The 27,733-nt window shown below is 43.2% G+C and overlaps 2 protein-coding genes across 14 annotated transcripts in view; one reads left to right on the top strand and one right to left on the bottom strand.

Annotated features, from left to right (window-relative positions):
• The window catches only part of LOC129855296 (guanine nucleotide exchange factor DBS-like), an 87,339-nt gene that overhangs the window by 43,220 nt on the left and 16,386 nt on the right, over positions 1 to 27,733 (top strand). For all 12 annotated transcript variants that reach the window (XM_055922797.1, XM_055922798.1, XM_055922796.1 and 9 more), the window contains 14 exons: positions 575 to 761; positions 1,962 to 2,068; positions 5,130 to 5,218; positions 17,806 to 17,872; positions 18,288 to 18,403; positions 20,294 to 20,363; positions 20,451 to 20,543; positions 22,516 to 22,608; positions 22,881 to 23,006; positions 23,716 to 23,940; positions 24,588 to 24,680; positions 25,048 to 25,126; positions 26,102 to 26,156; positions 26,302 to 26,399. In XM_055922797.1, coding sequence (XP_055778772.1) covers positions 575 to 761; positions 1,962 to 2,068; positions 5,130 to 5,218; positions 17,806 to 17,872; positions 18,288 to 18,403; positions 20,294 to 20,363; positions 20,451 to 20,543; positions 22,516 to 22,608; positions 22,881 to 23,006; positions 23,716 to 23,940; positions 24,588 to 24,680; positions 25,048 to 25,126; positions 26,102 to 26,156; positions 26,302 to 26,399 — 1,498 coding nt within the window. The remainder of the gene's footprint in view (positions 1 to 574; positions 762 to 1,961; positions 2,069 to 5,129; positions 5,219 to 17,805; positions 17,873 to 18,287; positions 18,404 to 20,293; positions 20,364 to 20,450; positions 20,544 to 22,515; positions 22,609 to 22,880; positions 23,007 to 23,715; positions 23,941 to 24,587; positions 24,681 to 25,047; positions 25,127 to 26,101; positions 26,157 to 26,301; positions 26,400 to 27,733) is intronic.
• LOC129855298 (lactosylceramide 1,3-N-acetyl-beta-D-glucosaminyltransferase A-like) lies at positions 5,597 to 16,719 on the bottom strand. 2 transcript variants are annotated; one of them, XM_055922808.1, is made up of 3 exons: positions 16,357 to 16,719; positions 16,045 to 16,154; positions 5,597 to 8,377 (listed from the first exon to the last, which is right to left on the bottom strand). In XM_055922808.1, the coding sequence occupies exon 3, from the start codon at positions 8,064 to 8,066 to the stop codon at positions 6,927 to 6,929; it is 1,140 nt and encodes a 379-aa protein (XP_055778783.1). In that variant the 5' UTR covers positions 8,067 to 8,377; positions 16,045 to 16,154; positions 16,357 to 16,719; the 3' UTR covers positions 5,597 to 6,926. The 2 variants fall into 2 exon arrangements, with proteins under 2 accessions (XP_055778783.1, XP_055778784.1); XM_055922809.1 differs by lacking the exon at positions 16,045 to 16,154.

The following is a 27,733-nucleotide window of genomic DNA, read 5'->3' on the forward strand; positions in this document are numbered from 1 at the left end:
AATCTCTGAAACTGGAAACACTTATCTCCCTCACTAGCTTTAAGCACCAGTTGTTAGAGCAGCTCACAGATTACTGCACCTGTACATAGCCCATCTATAATTTAGCCCAAACAACTACCTGTTCCCCTACTGTATTTATTTATTTACTTTGCTCCTTTGCACCCCATTATTTCTATTTCTACTTTGCACATTCTTCCACTGCAAATCTACCATTCCAGTGTTTAACTTGCTATATTGTATTTACTTCGCCACCATGGCCTTTTTTGTCTTTACCTCCGTTATCTCACCTCATTTGCTCACATTGTATATAGACTTATTTTTCTACTGTATTATTGACTGTATGTTTGTTTTACTCCATGTGTAACTTTGTGTTGTTGTATGTGTCGAACTGCTTTGCTTTATCTTGGCCAGGTCGCAATTGTAAATGAGAACTTGTTCTCAACTTGCCTACCTGGTTAAATAAAGGTGAAATAAAATAAAAAAATTCACTCATGGAATCCTAATTCCTGGAGTTGTCAGCCTACAGAAGAACAATGGTCATATTTGTTGATCCCTGATCTGTGCTTTCCATCAGGCTAATGTACAAAAGGCTCTAAAGAGGCTGGACGATGTACAGGAGATGTTTGAGAAGAGACAGGTTAGTCTGAAGAAGTTGTCAGCCAAACAGACCCGGCCCGTCCAGCCTGTGGCCCCCCGGCCTGAGTCCTCTCCCAAACGGCCTGCGCCCCACAAAACACCCAGGACTACCTGCCCTGCCCCTGGTAAGTATCCTCCATAGAGATAGTTAAAGGACTCAACTTAGATATAACCCCTTTTAGCATTGGCATTGCCATTGAGAGCATCCACCATTTTAAAGTAATCAACTGGGTGGGGATTCCTATGGGTTGGCAGCAATCAGCCAATGATCAGAGCATTGTCTTCTTCAAATTAGGTGCTGTGGTTTGTAAATTAATTTAAGCTATATCACTGCCATATAGTGGCCACAATAAAGTAATGACACAAGATTTGTGGCGGTAAATCACCTATATTAGATTTACACTTTTTTCAAACACAAAATAAGAAGAAAACAGACTACTTTAAAATGGAGATAGCCTCAATGGCGCTGCCCATGCTGTCACATACGCCATAATGGCACAGATACAAAGTTCAAACCTCTTTCCATCGTAATGGTCTCCCCCCACATGACCTAACCACAAACTTTACCTGCCCGTAATGAAAGATCATTGTAGAGCCTATTTATTGCTATTGAAACTGAAACATAGTCTGTATTTCACAGTCATTTTCTAGTTTAAGACAAAGTATGTATTTAAAACCTTACTTCTTGAGGCTTTTAAAGGAAGTCTATTGTATTCACTGTGGTACTCAACCTACTACAGGAGGAGGACATAGCTTTGGGCCAGGGCCTCCTGCTGTTGTTCCTGTCACACCCTGACCGTAGTTATCTTTGTTTTCTTTATTATTTTGGTTAGGTCAGGGTGTGACAAGGGTGGTTGGTTTAGTTTTTGTATTGTGGAGGTGTTTTTGTCCTGTCTAGGGTTTTTGTAATTCTATGGGGTTTTAGTATGTCTAGGTATATGTATGTCTATGGTGGCCTGAATTGGTTCCCAATCAGAGGCAGCTGTTTGTCATTGTCTCTGATTGGGGATCCTATTTAGGTTGCCATTTTCTATTTTGGTTTTGTGGGTTGTTATTCTATGTTTAGTTGCCTGTTCGCACTAGTCATATTAGCTTCCCGTTTGTTCAGTATTCTTCGTTAAATAAAAAAGAATGTATTCTAATCACGCTGCGCCTTGGTCTCCTCGTTACGACGAACGTGACAGTTCCACACAGAGAGAATGGCAAAACGCCTGATGTTTCAAACAGGATCCCTAGATGTCTCTATGTCTTCATGTCAAACATTCCGCTTAATTTAAAAAAATACTTTCTTCCTTTTCCCATCCCTGTTCTGTAACCATTTCTAGCACTCAGTCGAAGGATCTCAGAGAACTCTAGTGCCACAAAGCAGCCCACGGAAGCTGAGCTTGCAAAAAGGAAAAATGTAAGCCGCAAAGTCAAAGGGAGCCTCAAGGTAAGACCTGTGGACATCCTCTAGACAATTGAACCTGAACTGGTTCAACTTCATTGACAACAACAACAACCATCTGGTTTTTTGGCTAGCCACTGGTCCATTTGTATGACAGTGTTCTGCCAATTCTTCTTGTATAATTCATCAGACCATAACTCTTGGTCAATGGGAGTCTGGGAGAAGAAGTCATGGGGGGTGTCCTGTTTCAGACATCTTCTGTTTCCTGCCTTTCCTAAGGGAACCCTGCGGGGATGAGAAACCCTAGTTTCAAATCAATTGCGCACCTTTTGCCCTGACCACATCACGTCTGTCTGATAAATAGGAATAATGTGCCACACTAAATCAAATCACATTTTATTGGTCACATACACATGGTTAGCAGATGTTATTACGAGTGTAGTGAAATGCTTATTCTTCTAGATCCGACAGTGCAGCAGTATCTAACAGGTAATATCTAACAATTGCACAACAAAACCTAATACACACAATCTAGTAGAGGAATGGGATGAGAGAATATACGTATACAATATATGGATGAGCAGTGACAGATCGACTAAGATGCAGTAGATAGTAAAGAATAGATAGTGAAGGATACAGTATACAGTATATACATATGAGATGAGTAATGCGAGATATGTAAACATTCTTAAAGTAGCATTATTAAAGTGACTAGTGTTCCATTTATTAAAGTGGCCAATGATATCAAGTCTGTAGGTAGGCAGCCGGCTCTCTGTGCTAGTGGTTGCTGTTTAACAATCTGATGGCCTTGAGATGGAAGTTGTTTTTCAATCTCTCTGTCCCAGCTTTGATGCACCTGTACTGACCCCACCTCGCCTTGATTCACCTCGCCTTCTGGATGGGTGAACAGGCAGTGGCTCAGGTGGTTATTGTCCTCAATGATCTTTTTTGCCTTCCTATGACATCGGGTGTTGTAGGTGTCCTGGAGGGCAGGTAGTTTGCCCCCGGTAATGCATTATGCAGACCGCACCACCTTCTGCAGAGCCTTGCGGTTGCTGGCGGTGCAGTTGCCCTACCAGGCGGTGATACAGCCCGACAGAATGCTCTCAATTGTGCACCTGTAAAAGTTAGTGAGGGTTTTCGGTAACAAGCCACATTTATTTAGCCTCCTGAGGTTGAAGAGGCACTGTTGCGCCTTCTTCACCAGACTGTCTGCGTGCGTGGACCACTTCAGTTTGTCGGTGATATGTACACCGAGGCACTTAAAACTTTCCACCTTCTCTGCTGCTGTCCCGTCGATGTGGATAGGGGGGTGCTTCCTCTGCTGTTTCCTGAAGTCTACGATCATCTCTTTTGTCCACGATCATCTCTTTCTATTTCCCTGACACCACACTCCACTGCCCTCACATCCTTCCTGTCGGCTGTCTCGTTGTTGGTAATCAAGCCTACCACTGTTGTGTCTTCTATAAAGTTGATGATTGTGTTCGAGGCGTGCGTGGCCACGCAGTCGTTGGTGAACACAGAGTACAGGAAATGGCTGAGAATGCACCATTGTGTGGCCCCAGTGTTGAAGATCAGTGGAGTGGAGATGTTGTTTCCTATCTCCACAACCTGGGGGCGGCCCGTCAGGACGTTCAGGACCCAGTTGCACAGGGCGGGGTTCAGACCCAGGGTCTCAAGCTTAATGATGAGTTTAGAGGGTACTATGGTGTTGAATGCTGAGCTGTAGTCAATTAACAGCATTCTTACATAGGTATTCCTCTTGTCCAGATGGGATAGGGCAGTGTGCGGTGTGATGGCGATTGCATTGTCTGTGGACCTATTGGGGCGGTAAGCAAATTGAAGTGGGTCAAGGGTAACAGGTAAGGTGGAGGTGAAATGATCATTGACTAGTCTCTCAAAGCACTTCATGATGACAGAAGTGAGTGCTACGTGGTGATAGTCATTTAGTTCAGTTACCTTAGCTTTCTTGGGAACAGGAACAATGGTGGCCATCTTGAAGCATGTGGGGACAACAGACTGGAATAGAGATTGATTGAATATGTCTGTAAACACACCAGCCAGCTGGTCTGCACATGCTCTTAGGACGTGGCTAGGGATGCCGTCTGGGCCGGCAGCCTTGCGAGGGTTAACACATAAATGTTTTACTCATGTCGGCCACGGAGAAGGAGAGCCCACAGGGGGCCGTGTCGGTGGCACTGTATTGTCCTCAAAGCGCGCAAAGAAGTTGTTTAATTTGTCTGGGAGCAAGACGTCAATGTTTTCTTTTTGTAATCCGTGATTGTCTGTAGACCCTGCCACATACGTCTCGTGTTTGAGCCGTTGAATTGCAACTTCACTTTGTCTCCATACTGACACTTTGCTTTTTTATTGCCTTACGGAGGGAATAACTACACTGTTTGTATTCGGTCATGTTTCCAGTTGCCTTGCCATGATTAAATGCAGTTATATTTGCTTTCAGTTTTGCGCGAATGCTGCTATCCATCCACGGTTTCTGGTTGTGGTAGGTTTTAATAGTCAGAGTGGGTACAACATCTCCTATACACTTCCTTATAAACTCACTCACCGAATCAGCCTATACGTCAATGTTATTGTCTGAGGCTACCCGGAACATATCCCAGTCCACATGATCTAAGCAATCTTGAAGCGTGGTCAGACCATCGTTGGATAAACCTAAGTACGGGCGCTTCCTGTTTTAGTTTCTGCCTAATAGGAGGGGAGCAACAAGATGGAGTCATGGTCAGATTTGCCAAAAGGAGGGCGGGGGAGGGACTTGTATGCATTGCGGAAATTAGAGTAGCAGTGGTTGAGTGTGTTACTCGCTCGTGTATTGCAATCGATATGCTGATAGAATTTAGGTAGCCTTGTTCTCAGATTAGCTTTGTTAAAATCCCCAGGTACAATAAATGCAGCAGCCTCAGGATATATGATTTCCAGTTTGCATAAAGTTCTAGTCATGCATGATAAGCCTCTCATCTTATCTAAATGTTAGCACTATGACTATGAGGGTGACGTTTGAAAGGAAATAGGGGCCTCCAAGGTATATACAGTATGTGTCACCATTTCACCTGTCCATGACTGCAACAATGTGTGTTTGTGTCCTCAGATTGAGGTAATGCATGAGGCAAGCCAGGGAGGCTCCAGCCACGTCCTGGTGACGAACGAGACAGAGGAGAGTCTTTCAAACAGACGGAGGTAAATGTCTCTTTCTGTTCCCTGTCCATATACAGTATCTTATCTATTTCTTTCTCTCTGCTCTTTTTCAAAACCACTGCATACACACACTGTTGCTAGTGTTGAGGTTTATGACATTTTACAAGGGACTGCTTTCTCCTCAACCATTAGTTGGTGTTAGTTGAAGAAACGTTGAAATAGGTCACAGAGAGAGTGAAAATTGAAAGACGAGGTTAGAATAGCATAGCATTTACAGTACAGTGGTCTGAAGAAAGGGCTTGTAGCGATGATGAAGATAGACATTTATTGAGGCAAAGGCTGCCGGCTGACTGTTAGCACCCAGGTTACCACACACTTTATGACTGCTGTGTGGAATGTCTCCTGCTCTAATTTCAACCTGCACAGTGCCTCCTGATATGGAGCATACTAAGTTTATTAATACTCGATAATTCAATCACATTATTTATCTTGTCTTTATTGTAACTGTTACGGTTCGTAAGAGTATACTCCCTGTTGCATGGGTACAATCTCTGACTCAACAGTTTTTATATTTGGAAACCTCTTGAGGTTCTGAACTAGTGAGAAAGTGGCTCAAAGGGATGTGGCTGAAAGACAGAAATAAAATGGGCACAGGAAGTGAATGATATTTGCCCTCCCCTCTGCCGAGCACAGGCATTAGAAGCAGTCACTGTAGGCCATGTGTATTTGCATGACATTGAAATGAGACGTACAGAAGCTTATGTACATATGGTATGTCACCTGATATGTTTAAATGTCCTGTAACAGTTCTGGGTATTTATTCAATATTTTTTTTTTTGTACACAAGATTTTCATAAAATACACATATAGGCTGTGATGTCCCTGACAATGTCTCTTTTGGAGCATAAAATAGCATCAGATAAAAACCGCAAGAAGTAAATGAAGGACAGAGTTTGGGAAACCCCTGCTGTAGGCTAGGGCCGCTAGAGATACATACTAAATCCACATTTTCACTGCCAATCATTCAGATTTCTTTATTACTCATGCCAGATTTATAATTGTAGAGAATGTTAAAGACCCTTAGCAAACATTGTGAAGTGCTTTATGTTTGAAGGTGGGGTTAGTTAGCTTATTTCAGAGAGTAGTTAGTTTCACAGTGAATTCCTTTCTGCAGAGTCACTAAATGCTGTATGTTACCTTATTGGGGGGCCCAGACCGTAAGACAGGGAGAGATGGGGGAGCCGAGTTCATATGGAATGATTTAGTGAGCAGGATGTGGTTTAAAGCTAATTGTGTTTGCTCATGGTTTGCAGCCTGACATTTTAGGAGAAGTGAAACCAGGGAATAGGGGAAGAAAGGAGTTGGCTCTATAGAGATAAGAGTGAAGGTAAAATTAGTAGGATACAGACGGTACACTTTCAACCAGTTTAATTCAATGAGCAATAGAAAACTGAATAAAAACCCTAATGTCAGCTAGTGAGGTAATTTATTCAAATTATTCTTCCCTTACGACTTCATGCAGCCAGCCAAAATGTTCCTGAATGCAGCCAAGAACACGAACAGTCTGTTTACCATCACACAGTTAGCTAAAGCACAAAGTACAACTGCAGTATCCATCAAGCCAAGGCAGGAGTGGTGAATATATGCTCAAGAACAAGGCTTTGGTCTTTATTTAGAAAATGATACCAGCGGTAGACACTGAAATATAAAAGAAAATAAAGACTGACATTCTGTGCAGCCTTACAATACACTATGAAAATGCTGCTTTGCATGGGTAGGTATTTAAATAGTAAGGTTTACAGAGGAGCATTACTTTCACTGCTGTGCAGTACATCTTTCCCAACAGACCAGAGGAAATGTCATGGATCTGGGGGTCCGTCGCTGCCTTCCAAAGGTACCGCACATCTGCCACGTGTCCGTGAGAGGTGATCATCTTATCGTAGATGCAGGGGTGATAGGGGGCCTTCCCTTCCCCTGAAAAGTAAACATGTTCCTGGGGAGACATCCCCATGGCGTTGGCACAGATGCCCATGAACACATCATCAATGTACAGCGAGGCATTGAGGGACAGAGTGGCCTGGTAGATTTTGGAAGCCACGTCCCCTGAGACAACGTACCCTGCCCCCGCCGTGTAGTCTGGGTAAGATGGCCACTTGTACATCTCATAAGGCACGTGGTACTTGCTGTCCTTCCGGCGGTTAGGTGGGGCTCCCCTGTGCACGTGGCCCACCCAGAGGTCCCGGGCCCCCTGACGGATTAAGCCCTGCAGGTAGTGCACCAGGTTGGGCATGTGGACAAAGATGTCGTCGTCGGCTGACATGAGGAAACGTGCTTGGCTGCAGTAGTTGTGGCTCCAGCGGAACTGCAGCAGCAGTTTGATGGTGAGGTTGTGAAAGGTGTCAACAAAGTCCTGCTGGACCAGGTCCCCATAGACCTGGTCCTCCCCCAGCAGCCCCCTCTGTACATGGCCCCTCTGCTGGGGGTTGGGGTGGACCCCCAGGGCAAACACCACCCTCACGGTGGCCCCCAACTCCCTCTGGGTGTAGGCCTCATTCCCCCAGGTGGCCCGGATGGCCTGCCTCCTCTCCAGGTTCTCTGGGGAAGATTTGACAAACAGCAGCAACAGCACTTCATTGCTGTCACACTTGTCATGGTGGTTGATGAGGTATGGGAAGTTGCTCTGGCTCTTAGCCTCCTTCTGGCTGATGCCAAAGCTCTTGTTGATGAAGTCGTAGCTGTTGACCAGGTAGCGGTAGGAGTAGGACTTCATATGGCTCACCACATGGTGGTCCAGCTGCTCCCAGCACACCATCAACACGGACAGGACAAAGCACGTCGTCACCAGCTGCACACATTGACATTTTCTGATCCTTCTGAAATTCAAAAACATTCTTCAACCTTCCTACCCTTGCCCCCCCCTTTTCTATCTTTTTGTCAAGTCCAATAGGTTGTTGCGTTTGACAGGCTGCTACTTTCACAATTATTCCAAATGATTTGGGAGTGTCTGAGTTCCATCATATTTGCCCAACGGGAGACATGGGCTCCTCAGAGAAAAGTTGGTCTTCAGTTAAATTTCATCTCCTCCTGACACCTCTCCACTCTGCTCTCTACTGGGACTGTATTGTTGAGACAATCATGTCTCTAGTCATCACCGTTTTGTTATGTGTCCACACAGTCACAAAGCATTCCACATCATAGGATCTGAAAAAAGAAAGACAAAAATATGATCATATTGCACTAATAGGAAATGCATTTGAAATTGTGAGTCAATATTATGTTATTGAGTCATTCTGAGGATGTGAATGAAACCGCTAGATGTGCTTGATCCATCACGCCGGCTAAACCCGGTAAATAATTTTGAAGTTATTTCAACAGTGCTAAAGTGCGAAAACCGCAGGGCGGCGTCAATCAAGCATGCTTATTCTGTCCAACCTGGAACGAGGCATCCATCCTCACGTCCCCAAGGTAGGCTACCCAAACAGCAACAACAGCCGTGGGTCGAGCAATCGCATTTAGTTCACAATGCGTGGACAGTCAAAATGCAATGTTGATTGTAGGCCTATAAATACAGACTGGTACCGTGGCTTTTCAATCAACCTACTCACCGGGGTGAAAGAATGACAGTAAAGCTGAAGGCGAAATTGTAACTCATATTCCAACGATTCCAAACTGAAGACGCAAAGCTGTCAAAACGCGTATGCTCAGAGCTCCCTACAAAAAAATTCACCATGTCATTCTATTTAGGTTAATATTTCAATTAAAAGTTGGGTGAAAAAAATACTAAATTCCCTTGCGTTGAAGACTTTTGCAAATCCAATCAGCTTTCCACGTTGATTCAACATCATCACATTACATGTTTTTGTTGACATTTTTTTGCACAATGGGATGTAGGCCTATTGCTGAGGAAAATGAATGAATTTAAAAACAGAAATACCTCTATTTAAGTAAGTATTAAGACCGTTTGCTATGAGACTCAAAATTGAGCTCAGGTGCATCCTGTTTCCTTTGGTCATCCTTGAGATGTTTCTACAACTTCATTGGAATTCAGCTGTGGTAAGTTCAATTGATTGGACATGATTTGGCTAGGCACATACCTGTCTATATAATGTCCCACAGTTGACAGTGCATGTCAGAGCAAAAACCAAGCCATGAGGTCGAAGGAATTGTCTGTAGGCACAGATCTGGGGAAGAGTACAAAAAAATGTCTGCAGAATTGAAGGTCCCCAAGAACATGGTGGCCTCCATCATTTTTAAATGGAAGAAGTTTGAAACCACCGAGACTCTTCCGAGAGCAGGCCGCCCGGGCCAAACTGAGCAATCAGGAGAGAAGGGTCTTGGTCAGGGAGGTGACCAAGAACCCAATGGTCACTCTGACAGGGCTCCAGAGTTACTCTGTGGAGATGGGAGAACCTTCAAGAAGGGCAACCATCTCTGCAGCACTCCACCAATCAGGCCTTTATGGTAGAGTGGCCAAACGGAAACCAATTCTCAGTAAAAGGCACATGACAGCCCACTTGGAGTTTGCCAAAAGGCACCTAAAGTACTCACAGACCATGAGAAACAAGATTTTCTGGTCTGATGAAACCAAGAATGCCAAGCGTCACGTCTGGAGGAAACCTGGCACCATCTCCACGGTAAAGCATGGTGGGGGCAGCATCAGGCTGTGGGGATGTTTTTCATCAGCAGGGACTGGGATACTAATCAGGATCGAGAGGAATATGAACGAAACAAAGTACAGAGAGATCCTTGATGAAAACCTGCTCCAGGGCGCTCAGGACCTCAGACTGGAGTGAAGGTTCACCTTCCAACAGGACAACGACCCTAAGCACACAACCAATACAACGCAAGAGTGGTTTCGGGCCAAATCTCTGAATGTCCCAGCTACAGCCTGGACTTGAACCCGATCGAACATCTCTGGAGAGACCCGAAAATAGCTGAGCAGCAACGCTCCCCATCCAACCTGACAGAGCTTGAGAGGATCTGCAAAGAAGAATTGGAGAAACTCTCCAAGTACAGGTGTGCCAAGCTTTTAGCGTCATACCCAGCAAGACTCAAGGCTGTAATCGCTGACAAAGGTGTTTCAACAAAGTACTGAGTAAAGGCTCTGAATACTTATGTTAATATGATATTTCTGTTTTATTTTATTCATTTGAAAAAAGTTCTATAAACCTGTTTTTGCTTGTTCGTTATTATGGGGTATTGTGTGTAGATTGAGGACAATACAGTGCATCAACGCGGCCCACTATCAAAGACTGTGGACTCTCCTTCTCCGTGGCCGACGTGAGTAAAACATTTAAACGTGTTAACCCTCGCAAGGCTGCCGGCCCAGACGGCATCCCTAGCCGCGTCCTCAGAGCATGTGCAGACCAGCTGGCTGGTGTGTTTATGGAAATATTCAGTCAATCCCTATCCCAGTCTGTTGTCCCCACATGCTTCAAGATGGCCACCATTGTTCCTGTTCCCAAGAAATCTAAGGTAACTGAGCTAAATTACTATTGCCTTGTAGCACTCACTTCTATCATCATGATGTGCTTTGAGAGACTAGTCAAGGATCATATCACCTCCACCTTACCTGTCACCCTTGACCCACTTCAATTTACTTCCTGACGTGCCGCCCCCAGGTGGTGAAGGTAGGAAACATCATCTCAACTCTACTGTTCTTCAACACTGGGGCCACACAAGGGTGCGCTCCCAGCCCCCTCCTGTACTCCCTGTTCACCCACGACTGAGTGGCCATGCACGCCTCCAACACAATCATCAAGTTTGCAGAAGACACAACAGTGGTAGGCTTGATTACCAACAATGACGAGACAGCCTACAAGGAGAAGGTGAGGGCCCTGGGAGTGTGGTGTCAGGGAAATAACCTCTCACTGAATGTCATCATCAAGAGATGATTGTGGACTTCAGGAAACAGCAGAGGAAGCACCCCCCTATCCACATCAACGGGACAGCAGTGGAGAAGGTGGAAAGTTTAAATTCCTCGGTGTACATATCACCGACAAACTGAAGTGGTCCACACACACACAGACAGTCTGGTGAAGAAGGTGCAACAGCGCCTCTTCAACCTCAAGAGGCTGAAAAAATGTGGCTTGTCACAGAAAACCCTCACTAACTTGTACAGATGTATAATTGAGAGCATCCTATCGTGCTGTATCACCGCCTGGCAAGGCAACTGCACCGCCAACAACCGCAAGGCTCTCCAGAGGGTGGTGTGGTCTGCATAATGCATTACCGGGGGCAAACTACCTGCCCTCCAGGACACCTACAACACCCAATGTCACAGGAAGGCAAAAAATATCATCGAGGACAATAACCACCCGAGCCACTGCCTGTTCACCCAGCTTCCATCCAGAAGGCGAGGTCAGTACAGGTGCATCAAAGCTGGGACAGAGAGATTGAAAAACAACTTCTATCTCATGGCCATCAGATTGTTAAACAGCAACCACTAGCACAGAGAGCCGGCTGCCTACCAACAGACTTGATAATTGGCCACTTTAATAATTGGAACACTATTCACTTTAATAATGCCACTATAAGAATGTTTACATATCTCGCATTATTCATCTCATATGTATATACTGTATCCTTCACAATCTATTCTTTACTATTTATTGCATGTTTAGCCGCTCTGTCATTGCTCATCCATATATTTATATTCTTATTCCATTCCTTTACTTAGATTTGTGTGTATTAGGTTTTGTTGTGGAATTGTTAGATATTACCTGTTAGATACTGCTGCACTGTCGGATCTAGAAGCATAAGCATTTCGCTACACTCGTAATAACATCTGCTAACCATGTGTATGTGACCAGTAAAATTTGATTTGAGATTGATGAGGAAATAAACTATTTAAGACATTTTAGAATAAGGCTGTAACGTAACAAAATGTGGAAAAAGTCAAGGGGTCTGAATACTTTCTGGATGCAGTGTATCTGTTATTTTCCCATGCTTATAGTGCCTTCACAAAGTATTCACACCTCTTGACATTTTCCACATTTTGTTACGTTACAGCCTGTTTTTTATTTTATTTTAATATCACTGACCTTCATACAATACCCCATAATGTCAAAGTGAAATTATGTATTTTTATATTTTTACTAATGAATTTAAAATGAAAAGCTGATATGTCTTGTGTCAATAAGTATTCAACCCAATTGTGATGGCAAGCCTAAATAAGTCACATAATAAGTTGCAAGGAGTCACTCTGTGTCCAATAATAGTGTTTAACATGATTTTTGAATGACTACCTCATATCTTTACCCCACACATACAATTATCTATAAGGTCCCTCATTCGAGCAGTCAATTTCAAACACAGATTCAACCACAAAGACCAGGGAGGTTTTCCAATGCCTCGCAAAGAAGGGCACCTATTGGTAGAAAAAAAAGAAGCAGACATTGAATATCCCTTTGAGCATGGTGAAGTTATTAATTACACTTTGAATGGTGTATCAAAACACCCAGTCACTGCAAAGATACAGGCGTCATTCCTGACTCCGTTGCCAGAGAGGAAGGAATTTAATGGATTTCACGATGGTGCCAATGGTGACTTTAAAACAGTTTTAATAGTTTAATGGCTGTGATAGTAGAAAACTAAGGATGGATCAACAACTTTGTAGTTACTCCACAATGCTAACCTAATTGACAGAGTGAAAAGAACGAAGCCTGTACAGAAAAAAATTATCCCAAACATGCATCCTGTTTTCAACAAGGCCCCAAAGTAATACTGCAAAAACATGTGGCAAAGCAATTAACTTTTTGTCCTGAATATAAAGTGTATTGTTTGGGACAAATCGAATACAACACATTACTGAGTACCACTCTCCATATTTTCAAGCATAGTGGTAGCTGCATCATGTTATGGGTATGCCTGTAATCGTAGGGGAGTTTTTCAGGATAAAATTAGAAGTAGAATGGAGGTAAGCACAGGCAAAGTCTTTGAGTAAAACCTGGTTGTCTGCGTTCCACCAGACACTGGGAGATGAATTCACCTTTCAAGACAACAATAACCTAAAATAAATCTACACTGGAGTTGCTTACCAAGAAAACAGTGAATGTTCCTGAGTGGCCGAGTTACAGTTTTTACTTAAATATACTTGAAAATCTATGGCAAAACCTGAAAATGGTTGTCTAGCAATGACCAACAACCAATTTGACAGACCCTGAAGAATTTTTAAAAGAATTATAGGCAAATGTTGCACAATCCAGTTGTGGAAAGCTCTTAGAGACTCACCCAGAAAGATTCACAGCTTCTACAAAGTATTGACTCGGTGATACAGTGAATACTTATGTAAATGAGATATTTCTGTATTAAATTCATAACTTGTTATCACTTTGTCATTATCGTGTGTAGATGGGTGAGAGAAAAAAATATATGTTATCCATTTTGAATTCAGGCTGTAACACAACAAAATGTGGAATAAGTCCAGTGGTATGAATACTTTCTGAAGGCACTCCATCCCATTGTGCTCTATCTCTGAAAGGATGATGGAAAATTGTCAGTATTTATCTGTCAGAGGCCATCCTCTGTAGATGCTTGTTCACAGTGTGAAGTATCTTAACCCTCTCAACCGTATAGCTGTAGTTGCCGAATCTTTTGTGAATGAATGCATAAGCCAACCCAGCGAAAGTTCAATAATGGAGGGGCTTTAAACTAACAGAGTGCATGGAATTGCTGAGGTCTGAACAAAACAGTCATCATGACAAAAAAAATCATTACAGCAGCAGATTTAGGCAGTGGCCCACAACAATGAGCGGCCCTGACAGCATGCATCATATAACCTTGTGTCAATACCATGATTGCCATCTATCCAACAGTCCCAACGCAAATAACATTCAACTCCCAATTAGAATTTCCTCCCATGTCTGGGTGTCACATATGAGTGTCAATAAGAGGTAGAAATTAGATTGTTGTTTACTTTCTAGGTTATTGTAATCACAAAAGGTTGCATTTGTTTGGTTGACATTTTAGGAATTGTGAATATTCCTGACCAAAACAACAAGAATATACACTATACAGACAAAAGTATGTGGGCACCTCTTCAAATTAGTAGATTTGGCTATTTCAGCCACACCCATTGCTGACAGGTATATAAAATCGAGCACACAGCCATGCAATCTCCATAGACAAACATTGGCAGGAGATTGGTCTTACTGAAGAGCTCAGTGACTTTCAACGTGGCACCGTCATAGGATGCCACCTTTCCAACAAGTCAGTTTGTCAAATTTCTGCCATGCTAGAGCTTCAACTATAAGTGTTGTTATTGTGAACTGGAAACTTCTAGGAGGAACACTGGCTAAAGGGATAGGCTACACAAGCTCACAGAATGGGCCTGCCGAGTGCTAAAGCGCATAGCACGTAAAAATCGTCTGTCCTCACTTGCAACACTCACTACTGAGTTCCAACGATCACCATGCGCAAGGCCCATAGTCGCCTCGAGTGGTGTAAAGCTCGCCGCCATTGGACTCTGGAGCAGTGGAAACATGCTTTCTGGAGTGACGAATCACGCTTTACCATCTGGCAGTCCGACTGACAAATCTGGGTTTGGTGGATGCCAGGACAACGCTACTTGCCCAAAAGCATAGTGGCAAATGTAAAGTTTGGTGGAGGAGGAATAATGGTCTGGGGCTGTTTTTCATGGTTTGGGCTAGGCCCCTTAGCTCTTGTGAAGGGAAATCTTAACGCTACAGCATATGACATTCTAGACGATTCTGTGCTTCCAACTTTGTGGCAACAGTTTGGGGAAGGCCCTTTCCTGTTTCAGCATGGCAATGCCCTTGTGCACAAAGCGAGGTCCATACAGAAATGGTTTGTCGAGAGAACTTGACTGGCCTACACAGAGCTCTGACCTCAGCCCCATCAAACACCTTTGGGATGAATTGGAATGCCAACTGCGAGCCAAGCCCAATCGCCAACATCTGGATGGAAGCATGTTCCGCAGCAATGTTCAAACATCGAGTGGAAAGCATTCCCAGAAGAGTGGAGGCTGTTATAGGAGCAAAGGGGGGACCAACTCCATATTAATGCCCATGATTTTAGAATGAGGTTTTCGATGAGCAGGTGTCCACATACTTTTGGTCATGTACTGTATTTTCTCTCTCTCAAAACTATTTAAAACAGAAGTTCACCATAGCGTTATTATAGGCTACAAAGTTTAATATATTTTAAATGATAGGCCTAGTGCAGGGGTGGGCAACATACGGCCCGCAGGTTGCATATGGCCCGTGAGCTTATTCAGGGGAGGTTTTTTATTTTTTAATTTTCAATTGGGGGGAGGGTGGGGATTTTTTTTTTTTTTTTAAATACAGACCAATCTTGAACATCTAAAACTTGAATTTATTGCCCACCCCTAGACTAGTGAAACATAAATCCCTACCAATGCACATCTTTTCACTGATCAATGACTTGTAAAGCCAACTGTCCCCACGCAGTTCCTTTGAAAGGGGGAAATATCTTTGAGCCAACCTCCCAGAATATAAGTCCAAGAATGTAAACTCTTGGCGACATGAATGTGGTTTATTAATCATCAGCTCAACAACGATAGTTTGAGAATGAAGTAGGCATCTATAGAGAAGTATAATCAACTACAGTTTTGTGCTAAGTTGGGTTCTAAGTAAGTTCAGATAGTCAGATTAAAACACAATAGAATAGTCAGATTAAAACACAATAGAATAGTCAGATTAAAACACAATAGAATAGTCAGATTAAAACACAATAGAATAGTCAGATTAAAACACCTAAATGGAGTTATTTTTTGTGTTAGGAGATGTTATGATTTTTTTAAATGACATAAATTCCATATCATTCTTGAGTCAAAAGAAAATATTGCATTCTGTTAGATTTCTTGTGTCTATTGTTTTAAAACCTACCAAGAGGGTTGGGTTCCAATTCCATGAAAGGGTGTTGGCCTCTTCCCCTCCTTTCTCCCCTTCATCCAAGCGATGATTCTACCGTTAGTTGTTATCTCACCACAGGCTAACTGTAAAAGCAGTGTGAATTCAGGAGTGCGACATGAGCATAGATTTGTTTTTAGTTTTTCACAGTCTGACTTTTCTTTCTCAAACCCTCTACTGAAAGTCGACACCTTTTTTGCTTTGAGCAGCTTAAGTTAATATAAACAGTCTTTCAGCTAGCACATACAATCCCCCCACCACCTCCCTCTCCTCTCCCAGATCACTTACCAGCCTGTGAGAGTTCCATCCACGTGTTGCTGGGAAAAGTACAGAAAACTACTCTCCCCTGCCCCTCTTTTCCTGTAGATGAGCAATCTCTCTCCCTCTCTCTCTCTCCTTCCCGCTCTCTCTTTCCCCTCTGTGTGTAAGGAATGGCAGCATCAGCCCCCAGCCGCCTGCCAACCTCCCAGTGGTTTTCTCCTGCCTGAGCTGTTCTGTCTATATGTCTCTACACTGTGTGACTGTGAAAGACTGAGAGAGCAGAATGGGTGCGGGGGAGGAAACCGCTGGGCTTGAGGGGGAAAGCTCAGCCCCTGTACCTCCCCTCTCCCTGCCTGCCTCAGCTGAGTCAGTCTATGATCCTCTCTCTGCGTTATCATATCAGTGAAGCCAACCAGTAGGATTGAAGATGGATCATATGCCAGAGTGCCAGAGCTTGGAATTTGTGTCATCTGAGTTGCATCACCTACTACAAATTCTGCACAATAAAGGTAGTTCAGTGTTCCCGAGGGTCACATTAGGAGAGGGTTTGCACAGGGGCAAACTCTGGCATTGTCTTCTAGTACATGATATGTATACATTATTTGTTTTATATAGTTATGGCATTGTTTTTCTGTTGGAGGAGGTTATCTTTGCTCCCTGACTTAATTCTAGGCACACAGAGGTGTGTGGAGATCTAAGCTATTTTATGCACTAATAGCTTAGCTAGTGTTGCTGTAAGCAACATGAGGGAGGATGGAAGAGTATGTATCATTAAACACTCCACTAGGGTGCTCAATAAAAATTATTTTACCTAGGAGCACAAATAACAGGCTAGGCACATGACGTCATGGACCAGTTTCCCTCCAGGGCTTCAATCAAGGCATCTCTGTCCATAATATTTATTCACATGATGCTGGATCTTCCAAAATCGATATGCACAGCTCTTATTGCGGTGGGACTTAGGAGGCAGTCACCTATGATATAACAGATGCTTGCCTCTGTGAGATTGGCGGGGGCTTTTGGAGGAGCTTTATTGACCTATAAAATGTGACCATACATCAAACACCACTCAGTGTCTCGATGGGCTCGTGATGGCACATAAAAATCAAGACCTCAGAACTCATACAAATGTGCACATTAAAGGGGCCATTAAAGTCTGGAAATGTTAGCTTTGCTCAAGATGGTTGGTTTTATGACAACTTCCTCGGTTCATTCTCCAAAGGTCTAATTTCCCCCCCTTGTACCTCCTATCTGGGCTGCTGTACTGTTGTCTTTAGCAGAGCCTCTTTTGAGTTTGTACAATAACCTGATGATGATGTTGATGATCATTTAGAACTTTGACAAAGCACTTAGTGTATGAGAGGCAGTTGATGTCCTCATTATGGGTTTCATTAATCTATCTGCATTGACAAATACGACTAAAGGGCTTCTCTGCAATTGTTGTGTATTGACAGATCCTGTATTTTTCCTCCCCAGACACATCATGAACGAGCTTATTGAAACTGAGAGGTTGTACGTCGAGGAGCTGCAGAGCATCATAGAGGTGCGTTTGTTACTTTAATTGGCTCTCTCGTGACTGTGAAACGCTGCCAGTTAGTGGCAATAATGTCAAGGAGACAGTAGAGAAAGCACTCCTTTCTGTTTACTGCACCTAGGGAAAATAAAACCCTGTTCTAAAAATCGAATTGACTATCAGTGTAAATGTTGCATTAGATCTGCCCATTTCAGAATGCCATGTGAACTTTTGTTGAACTTAAAATGTGCTGTCTTTATTGATTAGATGAGTCATTAGGCTACGCAAACTGTCAGTGATTGATTGAAGTTCACTCAAGTGTTGTGTAAAGCCATGTGGAGGACTGGATTTTATTGGGTTCAGATTATCAAAGAAGCATTGACATTATCATTGTTTTCACAGAACCATTACTCATTAGCTTTCAATGTGATTTTTTTTCCTCCAGGGATATGCTGCCGAGCTGGACAACACAGAGCTTTCCCCCCTCATCCCCGCAGCCCTGGAGAACAAGAAAGATGTACTGTTTGGCAATCTCCCAGAAATATATGAATTTCACAACAGGTGACCTAATTTACTCTGTCTCGTTCTAAATTACATTTCCATATTCAGTGAGTTGACAAATGTGCCTGCGACGTCAAAAGAAAAAAGGATTGGCATGGTCCCCATCCCCCCTTCCACATGACAATCCTGAGAGATAGCCTTCTTCCTCTCACTGATCTCCCACTGCTAACAACTTCTCTTAACCTGACCTGTGTTTAACACATTCCTACCATGCATTCATTGGCTGCTGGCACTCACATGGTACAACTGGTTATTTTATTTTCTCTCAGCTTGGGAAGTTTTCCCCACTGGAAACTATATATAGAACACATTGTACCGCTATGCCAACTATGAAGGCTCCAAATAACATTTCTCATCACCAGAAGGGTATGCTACAAAGCAGAATAAATAAGTTAAGGCGTCCGCATGCGGAACAGTTCGTGCATATACTGTATTATGACGAGATTTTGTGACGTTTGCTTCGGTCTTCGGCAAGGGTTTTTCGGCTGTTCGTGCGCATAAACATTTTTGTCGAGGCAAGCGAAGTTCTGAAGCTGAAGTCTAGGCCCCTTCGTCGGTAATTGGTCAACAGTAGGGAATCTTCAATTAAGTGTTTGTTGTCATACAACTATAGACGATTTGTTTTCATGCAAATGTTTCCCCTTGAGAAATACTGTACCAAGCATCCTAGTTAGATGTAAAACTGCACGACTAAGATCTCTTCGGCAAAAACTTCCAAATTAATGACAGATTTCTTGAGTTATCTTAGATTAATACTGAGTACGGCGTCTCAACATGGACAAACAGTACTATTGCTGCTTTTTTGTCGTTTTTCAAGCGAATGTGGAAGGTATGCGAGCGCACTCGTTCGGTTCGCCTAGCGGAGTTCGCCAGCCTAACTGAAGCATGCAGAAAAAAGCCTTTTTCCAGCTAACTTTGATATCTACTGATTGATTTTCTGGTTTATTAGTAAAGCTAAACTAAGATATGTACTTTTAGTTGTTGGGTCAATCAGACCATGCATATTTCAAGGTTATCTCTCTGAGCAAGAAGTAAAAAATAAACAAACATCCTGCATTGTGATTGGCTGAGAGAGCTCAATTGACAGTGGGCCCTGTATTGTCTTGAGGGTTTTGTATTCTAGGCGTGACGCCCCATGTGATGGACACCCATTGTTCTGCAAGGCCCTGTGATCACTCCCTCTCAGGTGGGGTTAGGTTACAGTGAGAGGGGCAAACAAAAGGTTCCACAGGGACCCATAGAGCTCCTAGCCACATGGGCATTTAATATTATGCAGACACATGAACATGTCCCTTCACCCCTGCTTTTCCAGTTTGTCCATATTTCTTATACAATAACAATATCCATAACACATAGATATCAGATATGGCAACATTTCAGTGCCAGGGTTTTAGCTCTTAACGCTATCATTTCATTATCCGTGGATAATTTCTGTTGTGTAATGTTTTATTTCTACTCAGCTAAATACTGTCCAGTGTCCATAGCTGAAGGACTTACTGTATTAACTTCTTGGTGTGGAAATGCTTACGGATTTAAAACCCAGGACAAACCCCCAAGCATGATACTAATGGGACACTCATTGGGAAGGTTCAGTAGGTTAATTCAATGTCAACGGCAGGGCCCCACAAAAATCCCAACCTTGTTGTTCAGACTGGCATCCATGGCTTCCATAACTTTACACATCATAGACTTTCCAAACAGAAGTGCACAGACTCTGTCTACCAGCTATAATTTCCCAACATACTCTTAACTTCCCAGCATAGGAAATGGCAATCTGATGAATGTGCAATTGTATCCAATGCTATACAGTACTTTATGTACCTTGTAAGGGGTAAACAACAAATGTGTTGAACTTTTTAATTGAGTTGACTTTATCCTTCTTGTTCGCAGGACATTTTTCAAAGAGCTTGAAAATTGCATGGAAAGGCCAGAATTGGTAGGGACCTGCTTTTTGAAAAGGGTGAGTTCCTTGTGTTGATGTAATTTGGAAACTGAAGGCCGTTACTGTGCTGTTATTTTGCATTGCTAAGTGTCTGTCTCTCTCCAGAAAGAAGAGCTGCAGATCTATGAGAAGTATTGTCAGAATAAGCCTCGATCAGAGGCACTGTGGAGACAGTGTGGAGACAGCCTGTTCTTCCAGGTGACTCCCATTCCTTGGGTGTCTAAGTGTTGTCATAGTTATGATATAGTATTCCACTGTATAATGGTGTCAGTTTACATTAAAGGGATACTGTGAGAACCTTGTTCTACTTCCCCAGAGTCAGATGAACTTGTGGATACTATTCTTATGTCTCTGCATGCAGTATGAAGTTACGCTACCGTAAATGTAGTTACGCTACTGTACATGCAGACTTCCAGTCATTGCGCTAATGCTAGTTAGCATTGGCTTTCGAAACTATTGTTAAATTCCTTCATACTGAACGCAGAGACATACAAATAGAATCCACAAGTTCATCTGACTCTGGGTAAGTAGATTAAATGCCGGAAGTTCTCAGTATCCCTTTAAGCAACATGTCACTGGAAAAACGTACATTTCCTGTTGTTTAGGGTACGGATTTGGCTTGACAGACAGTGCATTTGGAAAGTATTCAGACTCCTTGACTTATACCACTTTTTTTTCTTTCTTTTTTTTTTTAACATTACAGCCTTATTATAAAATGGATTAAATAGTTTTTGTTCCCCCTCAATCTACACATAATACCCCATGATGGAAACAGTTTTTTAGAAAATTTTACAAATGTATTATAAATAAAAATGGAGATTTTACCCTTTACTCAGTACTTTGTTGAAGCAATTACAGCCTTTACAGCCTAGAGTCTTCTTGGGTATGACACAACAAGCTTGGCACACCTTTCTTCTCTGCAGATCCTCTCAAGCTCTGTCAGGTTGGATGGGTAGCGTCGCTGCACAGTTACTTTCAGGTCTCTCCAGAGATGTTCGATCGGGTTAAAGTCCGGGCTCTGGCTGGACCACTCAGGAACATTCAGAGACTTGTCCCGAAGCCACTCCTGCATTGTCTTGGCTGTGTGCTTAGGGTTGTTGTCCTGTTGGAAGGTGAACCTTCGCCCCATTCTGAGGTCCTGAGTGCTGTGGAGCAGGGTTTCATCAAGGATCTCTCTGTACTTTGCACCATTCATCTTTCCTTCGATCATGACTAGTCTCCCAGTCCCTGCCACTGAGAAACATCCCCTCAGCAGGATGCTGCCACCACCATGGTGCCAGGTTTCCTAAAAAATGTTATGCTTGGCATTCAGACCAGATAATCTTGTTTCTCATGTTCTGAAAGTCTTTAGGGGCCTTTGACAAACTCCAAGCGGGCTGTCATGTGAGTGGCTTCCATCTGGCCACTCTACCATAAAGGCCTGATTGGTGGAGTGCTGCAGAGATAGTTGTCTTTCTGGAAGATTCTCCCATCTCCACAGAGGAATTCTGGAGCTCTGTCAGAGTGACCATCGGGTTCTTGGTCACCTCCCTGACCAAGGCCCTTCTCCCTCGATTGCTCAGTTTAGCCAGACAGCCAGCTCTAGGAAGAGTCTTGGTGGTTCCAAACTTCTTCTATTTAACACTGATGGAGGCCACGTGTTCTTGGGGACCATCAATGCCGCAGACATTTTTTGGTACCGTTCCCCAGATCTGTGCCTCGACACAATTCTGTTTCGGAGCTCTACAGACAATTCCTTCAACCTCATGGCTTGGGTTTTGCTTTGACATGTACTGTCAACTGTGGGACCTTATATAGACAGGTGTGTGTGCTTTTCCAAATCATGTCCAATCAATTGAATTTACCACAGGTGGAATCTCAAGGATGATCAATGGAAACAGCATACGCTCAATTTGGAGTCTCATAGCAAAGGGTCTGAATACTTATGCAAATAAGGTATTTCTGTTTTTTTTATTTGTAATAAATGTGCAAACATTTCTTAACCTGTTTTCGCTTTGTCATTATGGGGTATTGTGTGTAGATGGATGAGAATTATATATATATTTTCAATCCATTTTAGAATAAGTCTGTAATGTACCAAAATGCGGAAAAAATCAAGGGGTCTCAATACTTTCTGAATGCACTGTAAATGATTGCAACAGGAAACATTCTATGATGTTTGTTACTGCAGGAATGTCAGAAGAAGCTGGACCACAAACTCTCCCTGGATGCCTATTTACTCAAGCCTGTGCAGAGGATCACCAAGTACCAACTGATGGTCAAGGCAAGTTTATCACTGAGGTTAATCTTTCACTTCAGCACTATACAATCACAGGCTTATTCAAATCTGAGAGCAACACACAGATAACAGATACGATGTAAATGTCTTCACTGCTCAAACATCCTCCTTCACTGGGCTAACATGCAAAGCACTTCCTTCAGACTGATCTAATTGGAAGACCTTAACTCTCAAGCAGAGGAGGCTGGTGAGAGGAGCTAAGATACATTATTTATCCCACTTGGCTTTGTCCTGACCCGGCTCTGTTTCCTCTCTAGGAGATGCTGAAATGCAGTAAGAACCAGGAGGGTACTGTTGAATTGGAGGAGGCCCTTGCCACCATGCTGGACATCATCAAGTCTGTCAATGACTCCATGCATCAAATTGCCATAACGGGATTCGAGGTCAGTAGTTTCAAGTTTTATTAGCTGTAAAATGGACACGAGATGCATCGTACACACCGTCCAATGAAATGGTTACTTGCAGGTTCTTTCTTGACAATGCAAAAACAACAAGAAATAATAAAACATAACAATACGAACATAAAGTAAATGGCTCAATAGAATATAATAAATATTTTAGCATAAGTAAGGAAGGCACAATTTATAGTCCAATATTTACATGTGATTTGGGGAAGGGGGGATTGGGTATGTGTTTTAAATTCTGCTACCAATTGTGCAGTATGGTAGCAGGAGTTCTGCTGTGTGTGTATCATGAATGTGTGTGTGTGTGGATGAGTGCATGTGTTCTACAGTGCAGGTGGTCAAGTCCAGTTCAAGTGTTCAGCAGTCTGATGGCTTGAAGATAGAAACTGTCTCTGAGCCTGTTGGTATCAGACCTCATGCTCCAATACCGTCTGCCTGACGCAAAGGGAGTGAACAGCTCGTGGCTGGGGTGTATGACTTGGCTCGAGTGAAAGGGTTTGAAAAATCAGTCCGATTTAGATCCTTACTGTTCCTATCTTAGAGTGGATCTGCTGGCCTGTGGAAAAGTTCCAGGAAGTCCTGCTGTTAATCAGTTTGACTAATCTGTTGGAGAGAGTGTTATGGCTAGGTGTACTGTATGTGTGAAGGTGTAGGACTGATGTCCCCTGTGTACCTCTCCCATCCCCAGGGGAACCTTAGTGAGCTGGGCAAGCTCCTGATGCAGGGCTCATTCAACGTGTGGACGGACCACAAGAAGGGCCACAGCAAGGTGAAGGACCTGGCCCGCTTCAAGCCCATGCAGAGGCACCTGTTCCTCTACAATAAGATGCTGCTTTTCTGTAAGAAGCGGGAGGAGACCACGGACGGACACGAGAAGCCGTCCGCCTCATATAGCTTCAAACACTCCCTAAAGGTGAGGTTGGCTTGTGGGGTCAGTTCCTTGTTGGACAAACATAACAATTGTTCACCTGGGATTTGAATGGTTTTAACTGTCCGTGGGGCTACAATTCTCACCATCCTCCACTTACTTCCCCCTTCTCATATGGAAACTTTACAGTGGCTCTCTCCGATCCCCTGAGAACCTTGGAGTTCACTGACATGCCACCTATTTCAATTCAAGCTTATCTAGATGCATGAAAAGCCAGGGCAGGAAACTGGGCCCTGAGATGACAGGACCTTATTTCATCAATGGGATGCTGGGACAACCCTTTGTTTTCTAAAGGAAACCTTTGATGAACTTGTTTTTTTCCCTCACTCACTGATATAAAATGCTGTGTATGTAATACACTCTGACTGTCATTGGGTCAATGAGTAATGGTGTTCATAACTTAATAGGAAAATAAGTTTCAGCCCAGGGCTGTTTCAGGATAGAGCCATTCAATTGGAATTAAAGCTGAACTAAAAAGCTGTAGCAGTTTACATTAATTTGCAGAATACAAGAGCCTCTGAGCAGGATTCTATCTTTAAATTCTTCTTTACGTGTGTTTGTGTGAAGCTGCAGGAGAAATCAGAAATATAAAGCTGTCATTGTTGTTAACCACAGCCTTGCCCCTGTTTCAGATGAGTGCTGTGGGAATCACCGAAAATGTCAAAGGAGACATTAAGAAGTTTGAGGTCTGGTATAACGGCAGAGAGGAAGTTTATATCATTCAGGTACATGTCCATAAACTTTCTGCGTAAAAAATTAAACTCAATTGTTTCCGTTTAAATGACTAGTTATTTTCCAAAGAATACTAAATAGATGCCAGACTTTGTAATAAGAGCTGTGATTCAGCAACATTCTTTTCTAAGAAGCATACCTCTCACTCTTGAGACATTTGTCATAAAGACGTCAAATGCCTTTTCTGTATGATAATCTCCTTGTGACCACTTGGTGGCAGTGTTGTCCCACAGAGTAGCTCCTCAGACGTCGCTATAACAGAAACATCCACTGTCTGGTGTGAGGAAGGCTGTACAGTTAAACCTCAGAGGGTGTATATATATATATATATAGATAGTGTGTGTTTGTGTGTCTCCCCAGGCTCCCTCCATGGATGTGAAGAACATGTGGGTGTCAGAGATCCGGAAAGTTCTGACAGGCCAGCTAGAAGCTTGCAGAGGTATGCAGTGTGTGGGGATTCTCTGTCTAGGCATATTTATACCATCCTCTCAGCTCCCACACCGGACACCTGGACACAACCCTGACGCCTCCCAGAATGCTGATGTGAATGTTAAGCGGGGGGAGACCAGTGTTTGAGAACACATACCTGACCAGATGATACAGTCCACACATTCCTGTCCTCCTCTCCTCTCTCTCCACCTCCCTAGTAGTATGCATCAATCGCCCCATGTTCCGCTCCAAAGCGCCTGACAGTCAGGAAAACGACCCTCTGTGCATTGTGTACTCTCAACTGAACTGACAACCTGTGTGTGAGAGAGGGTGTATGTGTGAGGGGACTGGGTAATGATACAGCAGCCCTCATATGAAGCAGAGAGAGTGAAAGAGGCTCTGGCCTGACGGAGGGCTGGATGTCATTTACGCCTGTCTCTGCTGGCAAGTGGTGGGAGGGGAGCACATAGAGTAGCACACAAGATAAGCCAGTGTGAGATGTTAAAAATCCCAGCGACATGGGGTTTGTGCAATAGCAGGACAAGGCAGTGACTTGTACTGCAGCTGTTTGATTTGATTCCTCCTCTGGGCTTTGGCAGTCAACTCTCATGTCCCTCCTGTTAAAGACACAGATTAGGGGCTTCCATTCTGTCTACACCACTGTTTTGGCCCACGGCTTCTGGTCTGACTACGCTGTTTTGGTCCACATACCCTCCCGTGGCTTATGTAACTCCTGGGATTTCTCCTGTTTTATCGCCTGGCATTGAAACATAGTTTTATCAATCTGCTTTTGACTGCAGGTTTCACACACAGTCCTACACGCAGTGTGATGTACACAAGCATGCAAACAACAAATGTACACACACACTTGCATACCTATGAATTCACCTCACTGACCGTTTTATATCAATTTAACCTAAACTAATATGTTGTTCCATTGAAAATCTATGTTCTATTCCAATACCATTTTTTTCTCCATTCACAGAGGCTAGTCAACTCCATCAGAAGATCACTGAGAATGTGTATCATGCTCCCATGAGGTAGAGTACTTGGTCTCACAACGTTTTCATCATGTCGTGTGATTGAATGGCAGCAGCGCATAGATGCTCTCAAGTACAGGGAATGTAATGCTTCTATAGTGGCTGTGTGATTGACTGTCCCATATCGCTCCTCTCCGCCACTCAGAAACATACGCAAAATGGCCCTGAGGCAGTCGGACTCGTCTAGCCCGGAGACAGGCTTCAGGAGGAGCAACCCCAGTCCCAACATGAGACAGAAACGAGGTGAGAGATCACACAGCCGCTGACGGCCCCCGCCAACTAGGGCTGTGGCGGTCATGAAATTTTGTCAGCCGGTTATTGTCATGCAAAAGACTTCCAGTCTCACGGTAATTGACCTTTAATTAACATGAACACGTTTAGAATACAAGCCGCTGATGCGGGTCTTTGGAACATTTACTAAATCAATTTAATATACACCATCACAATAAATCTTTTTTTTTTTGTCAGTTCTAAAACACTTGATATGAAGAAAATACATTTCAGAAGAACAGAATATGAGTTGGCCTACTGTAGGCCCATGTTATCTGGCTATGCTCCATGCCATAGGCTGTAGGCTTGTTCAATTAGCTGACAAGATTTTATAGTAAGAAAAATATCATTGAACTTAGCTGAATAAAATAGAAAGGATATTTTTCTCATTAAGGATCGATTGACTGCGCATATGAAGTGGCCATGTTGAGCATAAAAGAGATCATTTGAAACAGGTCCTACATGCTAGATTTAGAGTTATTTGGCAACTTTAGTTGTGAATGATACAAACTTTAGAATGTCTTAGAAATCAAAACATACAGTACCAGTCAAACTTTTGGACACACCTACTCATTCAAGGGTTTTTCTTTATTTTTTACTGTTTTCTACATTGTAGAATATATAGTGAAGACATCAAAACTACGAAATAAAACATGGAATCATGTAGTAACCAAAAAAGTGTTAAACAAATCAAAATATATTTTAGATTCTTCAAATTAGCCACCCTTTGCCTTGATGACAGCTTTGGACACTCTTTGCATTGTCACGCTGAAATAGGAAAGGGCCTTCCCCAAACTGTTGCCACAAAGTTGGAAGCACAGAAGCATTACGATTTCCCTTCACTGGAACTATGGGGCCTAGCCAGAACCACGAAAAACAGCCCCAGACCATTATTCCTCCTCCACCAAACTTTACAGTTGGCACTATGCATTCGAGCAGGTAGCATTCTCCTGGCATCCGCCAAACCCAGATTCATCCGTTGGACTGCCAGATGGTGAAGTGTGATTCATCACTCCAGAGAACGCATTTCCACTGCTCTGTAGTCCAATGGTGGCGAGCTTTACACCACTCGAGCTGACTCTTAGCATTGAGAATGGTGATCTTAGGCTTGTGTGCGGCTGCTTGGCCATGGAAACCCATTTCATGAAGCTCCCGATGAACAGTTCTTATGCTGAGGTTGCTTCCAGAGGCAGTTTGGAACTCGGTAGTGAGTGTTGCAACCGAGGACAGACAATTTTTACACGCTACGCGCTTCAGCACTTGGCAGTCCCATTCTGTGAGCTTGTGTGGACTACCACTTCGCGGCT

The sequence above is a fragment of the Salvelinus fontinalis genome, chromosome 5, assembly GCF_029448725.1.
Source record: "Salvelinus fontinalis isolate EN_2023a chromosome 5, ASM2944872v1, whole genome shotgun sequence".
Classification (NCBI taxonomy): domain Eukaryota; kingdom Metazoa; phylum Chordata; class Actinopteri; order Salmoniformes; family Salmonidae; genus Salvelinus; species Salvelinus fontinalis.